Source organism: Pagrus pagrus (assembly GCF_965226575.1).
Source record: "Pagrus pagrus genome assembly, chromosome: 4".
NCBI lineage: Eukaryota > Metazoa > Chordata > Actinopteri > Spariformes > Sparidae > Pagrus > Pagrus pagrus.
In genome coordinates, this window is record NC_140188.1 from 26,017,140 (window position 1) to 26,036,234 (window position 19,095).

A 19,095-nucleotide genomic window follows, 5' to 3' on the forward strand; every position below is an offset into this window, starting at 1 on the left:
CATATCAGTTGTGTTTTCAAGGCGGAACCTCTGGCTACTGCGGGATCGATGCATTCATCCATCTCAGCAGGGGCTTCCTGCAGGAGGAAAATACAATTTACAGAGATCTGCACTGCGAATTAGCCCACACTGACCTCCAAGGGAGTGTTTGAGGGTTTACAAGCTTCCCGGGAACATCTGAGTGGAGCACAAGGGCCCTAGTTTCTTTGGATTAATTGCAGTTTTTGTATCACACGTCAGACTGTATTTAATTTGGACCTGAAGTAAATAAACCTGGATGGTAGCATCTGTTGGGAATGCATTCAAATTTTTATGCAAATGGAAAGAAAAGTACTTGACCGCTTGCTTGACAGCGAGGGGTTGTACAATCTACTCTTAATCAAGGATGGGAGATAAACATGTTTATCATCTGAAACTGCAGCGGTCAGAAGTGTAACTCTGTTTTGGTTGTTAAATCAAATTTCGTGATGCACAGAGGTGTGAGTAAGAGAGTGGTTTTGCGTTAGGTCTTGTTTTTCTGACTGTGTTTCACCGCAAACATGAATAAAAGTGGAAAAAAACTTTAAAATCCAAGGCCATAAACTTTAAGTACTCGAATTTCAAATGAAGTTCACCTCTGTGAACTTATTCCAAGTTGGAGGAACTCATACTTTCACATCGTCACAGCACAAACTATTCACTTCTGTTAGTTTAATCACAAAGTTAAAGTAACTTTAGCATCCTCCTTACAAAACACTTGTAAATTTTCTAATTGAATTTCAGTTTCAATTATATGTCATTTGCCACAAGGATTCACAAAGCTATTACCTTGTGATCAAAATCCCTTCTGAACCAGGAACTGTGAGAAAACAGTGAGTACTCAAAGTGCAATGGGAGGCAGGAAACAGATGAGACATTTCAGAAATATTATTCTCTTGGCAAAACAAAAACACTATCGCCTACGGTCATGTGTGTGTGTATGTGTGTGTGTGTGTGTGTGTGTGTGTGTGTGTGTATAAAAATATCTAAATATGTATGGTGAGGGGTAAGTGGGTGCTGGAGAATGCATACATACTTAAATTATTGTAACTATAAATTAATTATGGGAGTAGAGCATATTTACATTATTATAAATAAATGATATTATATGTACACCTATATACTGTATGTGTGTGTGTGTGTGTGTGTGTGTGTGTGTGTGTATGTATGCATTCATTCAATGATTAAATAGGAAGCCTATGCTGAATTATTAGCTAAAGGATTATTAGTGATTATATAAATTCACAGTTCGTCCCACTCCTTTTTGGACATATAATTAGAATTGCCTGTTTTCTTATGGACTATTCTGTTGATGTTCTTGTTTTTGGTCTTTGAAACAAAAAATATTTAGCAGTAAAGACTTCTATCAATCATCAATCAATCAATAACCGATGGTGCTCACACGTGAAAGCGGATACAAAATTCAGCAAACAGAAAACATTTGCCGGGTTTGCAAAAAGTATATATGCTAGGTTAATATAATAATTAAAGAAGGAAAATAGTGGCTGGTCCTTCCCTCTAGCAGAAGCTTTCTCCACTTCTGTGGGTGAGGAAGATAGAGAGCAGTCTGGATAGCTGCTCCCAGCAGCAGGATCAGCACCTTGGAGAGCACCAGAGCACACAGCCCTCACAGGTACAGTGATGCCTTTTATGGGCACCACGATACAGTACACACTGCTGATGCAGTGACTGCGGGCACTGGTTTAAGTGGATCCACCTTTATGTTCTATTGTTTGCTTTCATTTTGTCCAGAGAGAGGAGCATGTTCCTCACCTGAGACACACGGAGAAAAAGACATAGAAGATGATCTGTTGTGTCAAAAAGCACAAATACAATTCAGGCTGGAGAGCATATGCCTCACTGAGATCGTACTGGAATGTCTGACCACGGACGAACCGTTCATTTTTGCTGTACATTGGCATTTGAATTGCACGTTGGTGTCTACATAACATTGAGGCGTAGAAGCAGACTGCACCTGAAAGATTTTTCCCCAGCCAGACATCTTTTCTCCAGTCCTCCTACATATATTATCAAACTTTCACTGTGGAGGAATCACATTTAAAGGAGTCAACTTTGGTGAAGCTCTTCTTGCTGAGTGATTGCTAGGTTTGGTATGTTTGTTGTTTTCTAATTACAATATTTTTCTTAATTGGCAACATCAGTTGCTGATCATCCCTGTCCAAAAAGCACTCATCTCAGTGGGATAGCTGCCCAAGTGATCTGCAGTTTATTCCAATATCACTGTTAGCAACTAACTAAAAATATCTAAAAGTGTCCCTTTAAGTTTACAGAGTGTAATTAAAATGAATAAATCCATCCATGAAGGAGGCAATTTCACAATTATTGCTTTTAATTTACGTAGACACTCCTCAGAGTCATTTTGTGTGTGCATACTCTGAAAGTCTTAATTAGTCATCCATCACTTCTTGAAATGCATCCCGTAATTTTACAGATGAGAGAAACAACAACTTCAGTGCAGAGTGGTTACGTGATGCTTTGCATGGGCTTTGTCTTCCATCCAGTAGCACAGTTGCTTTGTGTTCACAAGGACGAGCTCCTCCAGTCTGTCAGTGCATCCTTACATGTGTGCGAGGAATTCATCCTGTTACCCCGTAGGTTTTCACCTTGAACATTACAGCTGCAGCCAACCAATCCTCCTCACCACGGTCTCTCAGTGCCCCAACTCTGTAATAGAACTGAATAGCAAGAGGAGGGATGACCCTCAGGGGCAAACTCAAAGCAATTCTTTTGCAAGAAGATTGAGGAGATGTTGTGTGGGTGGAGGGGGTTAGAGGCTGCGTGCTATCATCTGCAGTACAGGAGATGGATAATGTACAGGTGCTGAAAGCTGAGGTCAGATCTTGTCAATTTACAGACATGGTGTGCCTCACAGCAGGACTGGCTCTCCTAAACACCGGGCGCTGGGGCATTTGCATTGCAAATTGAGCCGTGGTGGATTCAGTTGTGAGTGCAGAGGGGCGATAAACAATCAGAGGTTGAGATAGATAGTAGATAAAAATACCTCCCACATCAAAGCACAATGCCGTTTTACTGCTACTCCTTAATTCACTCTCCTTGTTATTCATATTTTCTATAAGCGTTATCTATAGCATGTGTCTATATGGAATGTGACCTCATGCTATTTAGAGATATTTGTTGACCCTTGCTTTTATGCGACCTAGATTCAAAAAAGTGGGGAAAATTGTTTAAATAAATAACGAATGCAGTCATCAGCAAACAAACCGGAAATTGTTTTACGAAGTGTTCCTGAGCCCATCTAATAATCTCCTTCATACAATCATGTGTTACACAAAGTAGGGAACCTCTCCCCATCCTTGTTTGTGAACAACTGAGCCTTTCGAGGATGCCCCTTCCATGCCCAGTCATGATACTATCACCTGTTACCAATGAACATGTTTACCTGTGGAGTGTTGATGAGCATTACACACCTGTCCCAGTCTTCTGTTGACCCTGTCCCAACAATGCTGCTGGCATCAAATTCAGCATAACCACATATTTACAAAATTATAAAGTTGATGAGGTAACGCATCAATTATATAGTCTGCCCTGTTTTCAATTGAGTATATGTCAAAAGCAGTTATTAGCAAGAATTATCCAATTATGTTTTACACCGCCTTACACTCTTTTGCGTGTATTTCAACTTTAAAATACATTAACCAAGGCAGGAGCCATTGTGAATGAGCAGTGATAAAAGATAAACAATAACAACACAAAAAGCATTATAGTGCTTAAAGGAACAGTTCACAAGCAAATGAAAATGTTGTCATTGTCTACTCACACCCATGTCCATGGGGAGTCTGGTGAAATGTTGTAGTCAACGAAACATTTCTGGAGATTCACATTAAAACAGCATCACAGCATTCTTCTAAACAGCTGAAGCAGATGGGGACTTGTTGTAAAATGTTAAAAAAACAAATATATGATGGCTCCATACAGCTCATCTGGTGAAATCCAAATCTCCAGAAGCCTTGCATTGTAGCTGCTAATCTTAAAGCATTAGTGCACACCACATCTGTAGTGGGTACACAAACTAAGACATTATATATTTTTTTACAAGTTGAGTGACTGAATTGTCATGTTTGGGTGAACTGTTCCTTTAATATACCTCAGGACAATGAGTTTGGAATGTCATGTGCAATTACACCTTGGGCAGGTCATTTGTGGGCTCTACTCATATTAAGTGGCCAGACTGTCTCAAAAACACCAGAAAAAAAAAAAAAGAAATCCCAGCCTCACAAGAAAGAAATGTAAAACTCCCATGATCGTTCTGTAAATGTTTGTGGTTTTACCTCAGTAAATCCAAGTCAGTGGTTTGTGAGGCAGCATGAAATATTTTAAGTGCGGCTCGGGACCGTAACAGCTTTTGGCAAGAGCACACATTGATGGAAAGTTTGAGGAAAACCAAATAGAAAAACAGAAAACATGCTCCTGTTTGTGAGATAAACACCAGGCGCACACTAACACACAAACAAATACTTAATTTACAGAACATACAAGCAAACAGGAAAATAAGCATTTAGATAAGATCATATTACACAGGAAAGGCATAGACGTTGGTCTATAGATCTGGGGAACACTGCATCTGCTGTCTTTTGAATGAAAGAACTCTTCAGCAGCCAGCTCTGTTAAGTTCACATACAGGTCTGCACAAAGGGAACATCAGAGCTGCAGTTCAATTAGACATCTGCTCATACACACAGCCACTCGCAGCCCGGCGTCAACTTTGTCAAGGTTACACGTTTATGCAAAGGAGCCCTAAAAGGAGTGCTTGTTTAATGCCTAATGTGTCTTTTGAAGTGTGTTGTGCGTGTGTTCTCTCATGCAAGTATGTGTTGGCAGCCTCCGCAGGTAGGCGTATAAACAGGCTTCTTCGGGAATGCAGCACACACTACTGTGATGTTAATCAAAAGAGGGGGGGGAAGACTTAAAATAAACTTGTACCGTAGGTGATCATTTGTCACTTTCATCTATTGCCACAACAGGCTATTATACATGCAGTATGCTGCCGGCGTGTTGAATTAATTTTGGTCATTCACTTACCAGCTGGCATGCTGGAAAGTCGGTGCTTTTACCAAGAAAAAAAGTTGGCATTTGAATTAAATGGATAGAAACCAAAATTCATTGAAGTGTTCACAATGTTGTTTTCCCTCTAAACTTAGAACTACCACTGTAGCAAGTTGTCCACAATGTACAAAGCTTTGTGCCAAAGTTTTGCCTTATGTAATGTTTCTGCTGACAGAGGGAAAGACGGATGAGAGCAAGGCTTCAGGCCAAGGTGCGTTATGTTACGTGTGTGTGTGTAAGTGCGGAAGTGTGTGTGTTGGTGGTGATACAGCATACTGCTGAGTACCTTGCTGGGTATCCTTTTTCCTGCGTATCATGCATTTTGCTGCCAGGACTCAGGTTTTGATAGGAACGCCAGGGCAAATTATGCATGCAATCCTTTTTTATAAAGGGAAGAAAACTCGTTCTCGTTTTATCTCTTGTGTCAGTGTTTTCGTCCCGTACACACACATGCTGAGCCAGTTACCGTAAGTGTGTGTCTGTGTGTGGGCATGCTACTCTAGTTTGACACAAAGCATATTTGGCTCCGAAAACCCGCAAAGAAGAGGATCCAAGGGTCGAGCCTGGCTCATTGATCTTCTCAGCTCACGGCAGAGCTGACTTCCATTTGTTTTCATGCAGAGGTTAGATAGTGCACAATGGAGGTGGATGAAGAATCAGAATCTGATTATAGAGGCCCCCTTATGTTGGAACTTTTCCACTGCTTATGTTATATAGGCCAGTATCGATCTAGGACCCAAAGATGGAGAATACATCTTAAATTAAATTCACCTATAAGGAGTTTATTCACATTTATTATTGATTTCGAAACACAAATACACAAATATTCAGTGAGAAATGACTGAAACATATTGGCTCATTTTTCTGACCTCATTGGAAGGTGGAAAAACTGCAGAGAGAAACACACCAGCAAAAATGTTGAACTTCTGGGTCTCCAGGGGACTGCTGGTCCATTGGCTAACGGAGCTGAAAATATCAGTCGGCCAAAATTACCTCTCAATATATACCCACAGAGGACTTCATTGATTACTCCACATGTTATTACATGTTGTCAGAGTGGAAGCAGCCAGTGGCCGTGAACTCACCAACATGAGGCCAACATTTCTGCTGTTGTTGTGGCTGGGCGGCTGGAAGTTTGTGCTCCACTTTTCTTATGCTGCTATGAGGGTTGCTGTTGACCTTTACACTAGCAAAAATGCCTGAAATCAGAGCCTACATGTTCGCCCAGGCAGAATGCTGGCTTTGCTGCCAAAATGAAGTAAAACATTTGGCTCTGATGCAGCAGCATGTATATTCTGCTCAGCCAGATTTCTACAGCGTAGTCACATTGTTAAGTAAAAAACACAACTGCCTGCAGGTCAGTTGTATCCTATGACTGTGGGGTTTTGTTGTTTGTGTATGCAAGATTTCACTCATTCTCCTCCTCCACTTTGTCTTGTCCTGTACTTGGAGCATTATTATATGAACAGACTTTGGGTTCACTGCGAGTGTGGTATTCGACAGCCCGTGTTAAATATTGCGTTTGATACATTTACTGTCAGCCTCGTTCTGCAATTCTGATGCTGCTTCTTTGCACAAGGTCAAGAAAAAAAATGAAACCTAACACTTTTGTTTTACTTGACCAGCAATGCCGATGAATCACAATTAATTATTTTCATGTGCCTAAAACTTAGTGTTTCTGATAAGAAGTAGCAAGTCCCTGCTTCCTCCCAACTGCATCGAAGGCCACATATCACATTATGCACATATCCATATCTTGTTTGCACAAAAAAATGCTTGCTTTTAGTAGGCATACAGTATGTTATATAAAGCGTTGTGTTAACAAGCAATAAAAAATGCAACCTCTCAATCTGTCCTGACCTTAAGTAATTTGCCATTGTGAACCCTGACGTGCAGAGGATGATAATAATAAGAAGAAATTATAATAGCTTGGATTTATATAGCGACCCAAGGACGCTTTACACAGCAGGATCAATGCTACACAAACAGACAAACAAACAAATAGAAACAAGTAACAAGGATTAGTGTCTGCTGGGGAAGCAAAGCTGTGAGAGGTTGTAGGCTGTAGTGAACAGATGGTGTTTGAGGAGTTGGTACTAAAAGTGTAGGCACGATGGACCAGGCATCGTGACAGATACAACACCAAATTATCATTGTCATTGTCAGTACGAATGTGGCCACACTGTGAACGTGCTACGTCAAAATCGTGGCAACAGAGGCTGAGATATCCTCACTTTTGGTTCTTAAAATGGGATCAAGCTCCAAAACCACTGGATCATATCACGTCTTTCAAACTCCAGTTTCGGACACAGCCTGTTGTAATTTGCCCAGTCAGCGATAACCCCGATGACATCACAATGGCATCATCGGGGTTATTTTCACAAACTTCACAAAGCGGTGACACCCATCATTAAAGAATTATACATTCATAGTTAAATAAACGTTCATAGGTATTTCACTGTTAACAAACAATGAAATGAATACATTTATTAAGCAACTGTTTTATAAACGGCAGTTGCAACATTTTAATGGCCATACAAATGTTTATAGATGAATTACACATCATGTCATCAGTATTGTAAACATCAACCTTACAATAAACAATTAATAAATGGTTAATAAAGTTTTTTTTTTTCATTTGTTAACAAATAAGTGGTAACAAAGCCACAGAGGATGTGATACAACTGTTTTGCACAGGCTCAGTAATATGAACCATGATGAGTAAACAGATATCAATGCATAAAATAGGCGGCATGCCCCTTTAAATGTGCAACACAGTCCACCAAGAAAGCCTTGACATGAGCAAGCCTCATAGTTACAAATCAGAGTAAATGAGCTACAGTCAGTGTCTGCAGTGCAGCAAGTGATGAAATCGAGGCAGCGACGATGTGTCCAGGTAATACTGATGGAATCCAGGCCATCGTACGGTGCTGTAGAATAATGCGCAGCCATTGCTACTCTAACAATGCATGGTTATATTTAACAAGACTCCCAAAGGTCAGTTTACTCTCTACAGTAAGCCCTCCTGATGTCATTCTGCTACAGCACATTATTGTTGATTGTAAAGGACTGACAAGAAGCAGCGTGACTTGAAATACACAATAGCAAATTATGTATGTAGAACAATGGATATAAAATGCTTCAAAAGCTGGCTGAAGCATACTCGAATTAGATAATGGAGCAAACTATTGTAACCAGCTGTTAGGCTGTATTCTCATACTGTAGGCACATTAAAAAGCATGCAGAAAACTAGACTGTCTTCACCATCGCTTATATTCATCCACTATACAAACGTACTGAAGTGTTTTGGACCAGTTCATCTAGATTTTACGCTCAATATCAAATCATATTCTGATGGTAATGATAGTGGGCTAATGTAGTCCCCATCTCAAATAAAGGGTGAATCAGAAAATTGCTAAATCTATGAGGCTCTGAGGCTCTCACAGAGCAGGTGCTATTTGATTTTCATGCCACCGACTAAAGCCTTGATTCTCAGGTGTCTATTTAAATATTTGCAAATGTTGAATGGGCTAACATTAAATGAGCAGGTCAGTTCAGGTTTGGGAGAGGATATTTCGTCTTTACATCAGAGTCATACATCTACATTTCTTTCTGCTGCTCTGAGTACCGCCTCTTTGATCGGCGAGGCCGAGCAGAGTCGCTCTGCCACAGTCATTATGACTAATGAGACGGGGTAGAAAGCCAGGGCACCTCATAATGTGTATTAATAAAATCACTCTATAGGGGCTGCCATTTGATGCCGACCTTGTGTCAAGAACTACTCAGGCAGAGTCAGGTTTTGCTAAGAAATATCAGAGGCATTTGCATGTTTGAATCCAGCCTCCAAGGAAGCATCATTTAGGATGCAGTGTGATCACTCTGTCGCCAAGTGTAAAGACGCAGAGACATGATTTCTAGTTACATTACATTAGTCTCTGTTAAAATCACTTCATTGGGTGTTCCTCGCTTTCACCTTACTGAGTTGAACTAGTTGAATAATAGATTGTGTCTGATTTCCCCTCAAAGAAGTTAATTCCGTTCACACTGTCACAGACTGCCACACTTCTAACAGCTATTGTGTATCTCTCCTCATATTATCATTTATTAACACTATTATTGTCAGTATAAATCATGCACACTGTACATAATGCGTACATACATGTGTACATGCTTATAATGTGCATAATCCATCCACCCCAGGTTCACATATTAATCCTGGATTTATTCTTTATTTCTTTGCACTGCTTGTTCTGTCACAAAACACAGAGCAGAGCAGACTTGTATAGAGACCAGTCGGTTGGGGATTTCACTATACTGTATATACACCTACTTTCTTTGCACACTACTGTACAGTACTGCCCTTTACCACCCACCAGTCTTTATCCAATACCATTTTTTAACTTCTTTGTTTAGATCCTCGTTGCTAGCTTTCTGGAAAGTAGAGCAATGTAAAACTGGAGTCAAATTCCTTGTTTCTGCACACGATTGTCCAATAAATCTGATTCTGGTCTTGGTTATTGTCCTAAAAGATCTTTCGCTCTTCCGCACAGCACTGCAGTGACTGTAGCAGATGCAAATAGGATAGATAGATACTGAGGTAGAAGAGAAAAGGTAAGAGGAACATAAGGTGCGAGAGGATAAGGTGCAGCAGGGGTTAAATGAGTCTGTCGCTGAAGCTGCTCTTAAGCTTGTCCAGAGTTTTGTGTAGAGGGTAAGAGGCATTGTCCATGATTGCCAGAAGTTCTTCCAGCATCCTGTCCTCTGCCGAATAAAGTCTTTATGTGTATTTTACACAACAAATATTCATAACGCAGCTGTCATCACACCTGAATTATAAAGGCAAAAAAGGCCCCAGGAAGGACACCTGGGGCCACAGTCGTATATGTTACGACCGTGTCATCTTCTATCCACTCGGCTGTCAACTTTCTCCAAGTCAAAGGCAGTGAGATGATTTTATTGCTAACAGCCATCCCTTAAGTGTTCGCTGAATTCGATCGCATTCTTCCATTCGTTTCTACACGCCTACATGTCTTGTCGTATTTACCGACAGGTCATTGTGTACAGTTTATATCGTGCACACAGAATGTATGGCCAGTCCTGCTGTCTAAGCCACGACACCACCCAACTAAGAGCATCCCACTAGCATGATAATAACCCCTCTGTCTCCCACCACTCACTTGTGTGTGGGTGTGTTCCCCAGTGTGGGTTAGAGCAAAGGATCACTGGCCTCTTGTAAAGAATGGTTAACACTGCGATTTCCTCGGCCTCCCCTCCTCCATCTCTCTGCCAGACGAGGGAGATTTCTACTTATTACACGGTCTGTCAGAACACTGACAGACTTCTGAGAATTTATAAGTATAAATATAGCTAAAAGCCACGTGGGAGCCATTCCTGTATCTGTATGCAAAGGAGTGCCTCCTCTCTCCTCTTCAGAGCCCAGTGGTCCCGTTTTAAGTGGTCTTAATGCTTTTTCATAAACTGCACAATCTCCAAGATAGCTCCAGAAGCTTTTCAGGAAATGGTAACAGGCACTGGTTATTAAGGGCAGGGCGGGGAGCAGCTCTGCAAGCATCCCTCGTTGAAAACATTTTAGCGCTCCTTAACTAATGCACTGACATAAGCACCTCAAAACACTCCTCGACATCAATTTACCTCGCTATGATTCCTTCTCAGCCGCGCGTAGGCTTCATCTGCACTTCCATTTCCCCCTAATCTAGCGGCAAAGCCTACGTGTGACAGTAGGCCACGGCTGCCGGAGGGGAGGCTGTAAAACTGGGGTTTGAGTCTGATCTGGTTCTTAAAATCTGCTGATACTGGAAATGAGGCTTAACCACACCGCCTCGCACTGGTTCAGTCAGGCTGCTGGTGATCAGAACAGGATTTATCCACGCTGTATGTGCACCAGAACAATTGCACGATGCTTAAAGATAAGGGGGAGTCATCGTGCATGTTTGTGCATTGTTGAGTCATATATGGCAGCCCTATCAAAATCCTGGACTTTTATCCATGAGCAGAGTTTGAGTACTAAAGGCTTATGCTTATGATTATAAATCATTTACCAAATAAACACAGAGAGAAAACAAAAAAAATGTGCCGTGCAATGACTGACAATGAGTCACATTAGTATTAATGTATTTTCTGTATCAAATCAAATGCTAAATGCACTGCCTGAATTGTTACTCTGCAGTTCATTAAGCACATCGTGGAATGAGCATTAGATCATGGCCTATTAAGCCGGCGCTTGATTGGCAAGTGGTGAAATTAGAAGCTCATTCTGCATTCACAGTTCTGTTGAATTGTGCGGCGCACACCTTCAAAACCCGTGTCCTTGCTCGGGTTTAAAAAGTGGATGTAATTACCTGCCGAGCTGCAGCCTCATGGCAGTCATGGCAGTCTAGACACGCTGTGATTATGTCTGGTTAAGCTATTCACTGCCGGGCTCTGCCCTGTTCATGGTCAACAAAAGCTTTCTGGATTCTTGTTGTTTTCCTCACCCTCATTGTTTAAGACTTCATTTTGCTCTAAAATGGAAGAATGGTCAGAAAAAGTCTAATAGAATATTTCAGGTAGTTGGTTCCATAAAATCGAGTTCAACGTCCTTGAAAGTGTTTGAATTGATGTGATATGATGTGAAGACAGAAACAAATGTATGGCTTCAAGAGTTATTTTTATAAAAGCTCTGACTGCTTGGCTACCTGGCAGCACATTGAAGTCATGTAATTTCCCACACTTCATCAAAATTAACTACAGAAAGTCTTATCCACCGGAGGGCTCATGGTCCAATGCAACTCTTCCTGGCATGAAAATGCTTGGGAGCCTCTGCTCCAGATAACCGTGTACCTGTGAGCATACAGTCTGTTTGAAGACTAATGAAAGCAGGATACAGAATAGTGATCCCCGCCGAGAATGTGTGTTTCTGCTTGACTTCAGCTCCAGGGAGGTAAGAGCACATTGTTGCAGATTACCACCTGTGGTCCTGGTCAGGAGGGGCGGGTTTCAGCATTATTATTCCCCCTGGCGACTTCTTTTTGTCTCAACATCCTTTTTTTTTTTTTTGCTTAGTTTTACTTAGTTTTATTTAATTAATTTATTTTTTACTTCTTTCGCCCCGATCCCATAGTCCTTATTCAGTTGTGTCTCACTGAAAGGGACCTCAGGTGGTGCTGTTGTCCTGACAACCAATAAGGGGAGCATCACAGCCAGACGGCTGGATAATCTGAGAGAGAGAGAGAGAGAGAGAGAGAGAGAGAGAGAGAGAGATGTGGAGGAGGAGGGTGATTTTCCCAGACTCTGAACAGTAGCCTGCCTCTCTCCATCGCCGCTGCTGGCTGTGCCGTCCCTTTACGCAGGGAGCATTACGCATCAGTGGACTATAGAGCGAGGAAACCCGTATCAGCCGCACCATCCGGGCTGCTTTGGACTTAAAAGCATCCCGCGTTTTCCGAGAAGTCTGGACAACTATACTCCTCTTCCTGCCCGCTTTTTTTTTTTTTTTTTTTTTTCTAACCCTTTGGATTTATAGCTGCCGAAAAGCGCGCCCCTGTGCTTTAAAAAGATGCAAGTCGGACGCAAATCGTGTTGGAGGCAACTGCAGGCTTCCTTTTTCAGACTGCTGTGTCTTATCCCTACAGGATTCCCCGTCCGGAGTGTGGATATGCAGCGGGCCACCGACAACATCACCATCCGCCAGGGCGACACAGCGATCATAAGGTAAGAGAGTCCTGATCCAACTTTCCTCTCCTCCTCTCCGGCAGCGTCCTCCCCGCGAGCAGGCTGCACGCCTCAGATCGCGGGTACCAAAGATGATCAGTTTTCACGACTGTTGTGGAAGATCATTTTCTTTGTCATCCCTGATGATTTCCCCCCTCGGTAAACTTCTGTACACTGTTTGGATGAGTTGCTTTGGGTTCCAACTTTTATCTCACCTCACAGTCTTGACTAAAAGCACATGATATTTCTATAATACACATAATCTCCCTGTTGGAACTGACTTTACAGCGCACTCACATTATTCCCCCTGTGCCCTGGTCGTTTATGGAATTACGTGCACACCGTAGTTTTGGCGCACAGTGTGTGTGTGTGTGTGTGTGTGTGTGTTTCGTTACTTAATTCAAAGAACCCCTTCTGATACGGCGAAGTGCGTCACGATGTCCGGAGATGCTGTTTGCGTGCGGATTTACGGGCAAATACTGCGCGGGGGTGACTCAAGACACAGATTAAGATGCTGATGCGAGGCAGAGACAGAGAGGTGTGCAGTCTTGTTTAGATTTTACGAATTACTGTGGGGCGTTCAGGGGAGAGAGGAGCCGCTGCCCGCAGGGGGACGAGCAGCTGAAGTGCCATCAGTGTCAGAACTCCACTGCGTCCCTTGCATCCCGTTTGCGCCCCCCCCACACGAATTAAAAAGCTCCAGTTGTGTCTGCCGCATGCAGTCAGTGTTTGTGTCCGTAATAGCCTCGCATCCCACTTAATCACTTGCTAGACAATGCAAGCTGTCAACTCCTGTGCGCTATTGTGATACTGCCGGGCAGATGTCAGCGATCACGTGATCCGAGCCATGTGTTTGTGGCAGGCTAGAAATGCGAGGGGATTTAGATGCAGTTATTCTGTTGTCAACAAGGCGCTTTACCTCCCCCAGCCCCTGGTGCCACTCCCCCCCCCCCTCTGAAAATGGGATGACTGTAGGGAAGTCCAGAGGTATAATGGGCTGCACACAGAACACTCAGTCTCATTGATTTTTCTTCCCTCTCCCTCACTCTTTTTTTTTTTCTTGCTGTCCTCTCCCCCACTCTCATGCTGTATTTACAGTCGCACCAGCCGGTCCGGGCCTAATGAGTGTGAGAATGCAGAATGCAATTATGGGATAGACCTTTAACACACATGCAGCCAGTCAAGTTCCTGCAGACAAACCAACACTACCACGTTTCCTCACACGAGCTTCCTCATATAGGCGCACACACACACAAATGGAGTTAATCCCCTTAATGGATTCCTTCTTCCATGCAGGTGCCATCCATTCAGGTATCTGCTGATCAGATTGGTCAATTGACTCAGTTACTGTTGAACTCACCGGGGGTCACAGCTATTTGTTTCACTTTTCCAAATCCAATCGACTGCGTCTTTGCTACATTCAGCCGTTTAGTCACCCAGTCAGCCTGTTTCCTTTATTGGTATCAGCAGGCTTCACACTCAGCCAGAGCCAAATGAGATCCTCCCTCCCGAGAAAACGCTTGCGTCCCGAGTCCACTAATATGCCATTAGCTCAGGTAAACAATCCTTGAATAATTATCTGCAGTGATCACTCAGTGTGTGTCATAATTGATTCGACGTTCATAATGTATCTTCGCCGCCATTAGCGTTCGGTCTTGTGTTTATTGTCAGTCACGCAACGATAAACTGCCGCTCAGACACCCCCTGTGGCTCCTGTGAAAAACACAACCATTTTTCACACCCAGTTTCCACCTGACAAATTGGATGTGTGGGGGGGGGACACGGGGGTTAAAATGCGAGAACTTTGAGCAGGGGTTGGCGGCCGTCGGCTAGTAATTTGTCGAGCTACACTGTGTATCTGATTCCATAAGCTGGGTTTTTGTGAAGGCTGAGGGGATATTGGTGACCTGGGGGCGTAATAAGGCCTGTGCTCCTCTAGTCGAGCCCGTGGCTGCAGTCGTGACATTCACGGCACAAGTGGAGAGACGGCGGTGCAGAGAAACAGCGTGTGGCCGAACCACCGCTGTGGCGGAACACACAGCGGCAGGCCTCGCTACTGAAATGAAAAAGGAAATTTATTTTTTTTTACCAAGGGCCCAGAGCTGTGTTATGTTGAATAAATAAGCAAACTAAGTCTTTCCTCTTCACGCTTAGAACTTTCAGATTTTCAACACTATTGTGGCACACTGTGACAGCCCCTGTGAGAGGACAAGATTTAAGCTTTATAATGGCTACGGATCAATCTGTGTCATGATGAGAATGTTTAATGCAGTCCTTTGGCCGAGCGTGGTACATTTAAAAAACAAGATGCATTTCAGATCATAGTGTAGACTGATGTATACCGTGGCTGTATTGCTTTGTTCACAGAATCTCATTTTCCTTCAGACTCTATCAAAAAGTGAACAGAAACTAAATATTGACAGATATCTCCACCGACTGTTGATGCCCACAGGGAACAGCAGTGAATCTAGATTGATTTCCACTAGCCTGTCTTCTGTCTTACAAGACTGAAATTCAGCAGTAGCCCATTCTGATTTAAGTCAGCGTAAGACGTAAATATTTAGCTACTCTTAACCTCTGAACCCCCCTCTGCCTAAGCAGGCCATGAAGGGGTTAATCTGGAAGAGATTATTCTTCTGAAGAACGTCACTGTGTTGAACTGGCTTTGAAAAAACATTTTGACACCAGCGTTTGTTGTGTGAAGCGAATTAGAGCTCATCTGCTGTGCACTAGGCTGTGTGATTAAACTCCAGTAACCACAACCATATCAGTGGTCGGGTTCTGTGATATAGTTTCTTCGGATCTCTAGTTAGACTTGTGGAACGTGCTTTAGTCACCATGCTCATTTACTGTAAGCATGCTACATCCTGAGTTTCCTCCTGTTTTAATGATCCGCCGGCTCCGCATCGAGTTCAAAGATTACCGACTATCTGGGTCTTACATTTGTCCCCAGGCAGTCTTTTTGCTCTTAACGCGGGGTGATCTTTTTGAAAAATTTGTATCTGCTTGAAGTGACATTTGCGCCTGGAAAGCATGAACATAAGTCCCAGCATTTGAAATCTAGGCCTGTGTCCCAGCAGACAAGTTTCAGACCTATGAGATTTAGGTCACTGAAAAACACACCATATTTTAGATCCCGCTTCCATGGTGACTTAGCCTGTTTCTTTTTCTTTTTTTTATCTCCCAAGGATGATGCCAACAAGTGAAATCAAACTCTTTTTATCCACAGCTAGTCACAGTGCGATTCTGAGGAGAAGAGAAAATAAAAGTTTCTCCATGTCTCTCCAAGCCATTTCTGTTTCACAATAGTTTACTTTTTAATTGCTTTTTCTTTTTTTTGGAGTCCCCGACTACGCGGTGGCCTTAAGGGGAAGGTTGCAATGTCAGGCGAGGCTCTGATAATTGACAATTGCTTATTAAAGCATTAATGACACAGTCTGTGTGATTGCTCTCCTCTGGGTCAATTATCTGCGCTTTGACAATACACTCTGCCAGGCTTGTTACTTTCAGGGAAGATGATTCTGCACTCGTGCTTTGCCCCAGAGGATCTTCGTCAAAACTTACCCGAGAACTCAGCCTTTAATTTGAGTCGGAGTCAGCCAGATATTATGTATGTGAAATCTGCTGGAGGCTCAGACACTACACAAAACACGATGTTAGTCTAATTCAGCCTTCGATACAACTAACAATGCCTGAGAGTAGATAATACACTTGTGTTCATTTCCATTATTAAAAACTCAACTATTGAACTCTAGTGGCTGATGCATCTTTGAGTGCCGTGATGTGCATCAGCCACACTCCAGTAAACTGCACTTGCATTATGTAAACAAAGACTTTCGGGATGTTGGAAATGAGTTGACATTCTCAGCGTATCCCACTGTGAGCCTGAGCTGCTGGTTTATTTCCCCAACACAGCTGCTAGCAGTCATACAGCACAAAGCCTGCAGTGATTCTATATGTCATCTCCGGAGGGTTGAAGTGAAAAATGTAGCTGTAAATTGCGTAAATGAAATACAGGATGTCTCAATCAAAACAGTGCATACTTCATATGTAATCACAACCATCACTATTTCACAAGGACAGGAAACCAAACCAAGCTGTCATTTTGTTTCAGAGTTTGATTTTCCGATCCTAGTTAAAGTTCAGACGACCTGATACGTGTAGAAGAACGGTTTGATAAATGCAGTGTTATAGGAATTACTCAGTGTGCCCTATCCAGCAGAGAGTATTGCACGGACCTAAAACTGGGACCTGAACCAACTCCGTACCTGCGCTGCTCTGACCTCACTTGACTGAAACTGCACGTTACTGCCAAATTTCAGACTCAAACCCAACCTGAGCCCACGCACAGACATTGCAGTCGATTACCAGCATGCAAAACTATATCATCACTAAATAATAAATTATCTGCCCTACAGGACCGTAGATCAACTTTCCCTATTTATCCAATGTTGGTCAGATGAATGTTCTTGGTAAAGTCAAAACTATTTTTCCCAGCTGAACTAGACAACAGTCCTCACGGTCTCAGAACAGGTTGTTTGCACAGACCCGTGCTGTTTAAGAGCAGGAGTTATGGAGGAAGGTTGGAGGTTTTTATATTTTGCCACAACAAGCTCACAACATCTCCTCAATGCAATGACCCGGATCACTGGGTTTTTTAAGAAGCTTCCTTTTTGCAAGATTTTGCTTTATTTCCTTCATTACTGACCCTTAACTAATACACTGGCTAGGCTATCTCTCTTCCCATTCCCCAGTGAGCATTGAGTACTGTATCTACTTGTAACAACTTGAGAATGAAAGAGAGAGGTAGAATGTTCTTATTGAGGTATATTTGAATAATTTTCAACGCAAGCCCAACACAACAGAATGGATAAGGTTTCTATCCTCAACCAGTGTATGGCCAGTTGTCTCTTTATGCATTAGATTTCCATTCATTAAGAAAAGAAGAATAGACTCAAAACATTTCAGCCCATTTTAGCCAAAGAACTAACAGTTTTCTTGAACTTTTTTAAAGAACTTGGAAATGTCCCTTTGCCACTGGATGAAACTAGCAGTATTGTACAAAAGCAGCCCAAAAAGGTTCCTGCTGTTAAGGTTGTACTCTTTGATCAGCTGTTCTCCATTTCATTTGAGTTTACAGTACAGGAGAATACTCACCAGTATCCACAGGAATGACTTGTTGGACAGTTTCGTAGCAGTGCACAATTTAAGGCGAGTGCAACATTCAATTCCTATGCAGGAAATAGTTTGGCCTTTACGTGGTGAGAGACACCAAGGGCTGGATGGCTGCCAAGCAAGAGTCCAATCTGACACCAGTGTTCACTTCTTGGTTTAATTGGCAATTTTAATCTTGTCCCCAGATGGTAAAATTGTACCAGACACCCCATGGATTGATGGCACTCGGGCGGTCCACTCCTGTTTGCCAGATCGGAACCGCCATTAGGCCATAGCTTGGCCACGTCAGCCAAGAGCAAACCAAATAAACCAGAACTTGCCCAAGTCTGTGCCTGATCCATCCCATCAGAATAGAAATGAACTGTAGCCCAGACTTGGGCCAGATCCGGTTTATTTGGTCTGCTCTTGGCTGACTTACGGCCATGGTATGGCCTGCTTGTGGCTCAGCTCTGGCACACAGGAATGGACTGCCTAAGTGCCATCATTCTACACGGTATATGGGCCAAATGACCATCTCTACTGTGGGCCACAACAATTTTGCTTTCTGGGTCTGGACATTTTGCAGCTGTCTTTTGTGGCAACAAAACTGGATATTTTGAATGAGATGTCAGGACATTTCCCAGCTGTGTTTGTGATGACAAAACCAATTATTTTAAGCCAAAACAAGATCTTTTCAGAACCCAAACTAAGTGGTTCTTGTGCCTAAAGCCAAAAGATACAAAACATATAAAACAGAGTTTCAACATAGCCATGGATTACAATGATAACATCTATTCTGGCAATTTGGTTTGGGCTTTTTACATGATAGTTAAATAAAAGCTTCATACCCCTAAATGCGTCGTGATGCCATTTGTTTAATATAATGGATTATGATGAGTGGAAAGGGAAAAATGTTAGTTAAAAGGTAAAGATGGGCGAAAAACAGACAAAAACGTGGACTGTCTGGTGGAACAATGACAAGTTTTTATTTTGAGTTTGAAACCTTTGTTTACCTGACTTAGTGACGCTCCATGAGAGCTGACCTGTACGCTGTGTGTAGTCTATAGGGTATATTGCCATAGAACTGATCTGTAATCAACATTTCTTGCTGTCACAGTAAGTTTGGAT

The 19,095-nt window shown here is 42.5% G+C and overlaps 1 protein-coding gene across 3 annotated transcripts in view; it reads left to right on the plus strand.

Moving 5' to 3' along the window:
* lsamp (limbic system associated membrane protein) overlaps positions 1 to 19,095 on the plus strand; it is a 487,383-nt gene that overhangs the window by 273,270 nt on the left and 195,018 nt on the right. For 2 of the 3 annotated variants that reach the window (XM_084351806.1, XM_084351805.1), the window contains exon 2: positions 12,735 to 12,813. In XM_084351806.1, the coding sequence (XP_084207932.1) occupies positions 12,758 to 12,813 (56 nt within the window). In that variant the 5' untranslated portion in view covers positions 12,735 to 12,757. Of the gene's footprint in view, positions 1 to 12,384; positions 12,814 to 19,095 lie in introns of those variants that run through there. The other variant, XM_084351804.1, reaches the window with a different exon arrangement.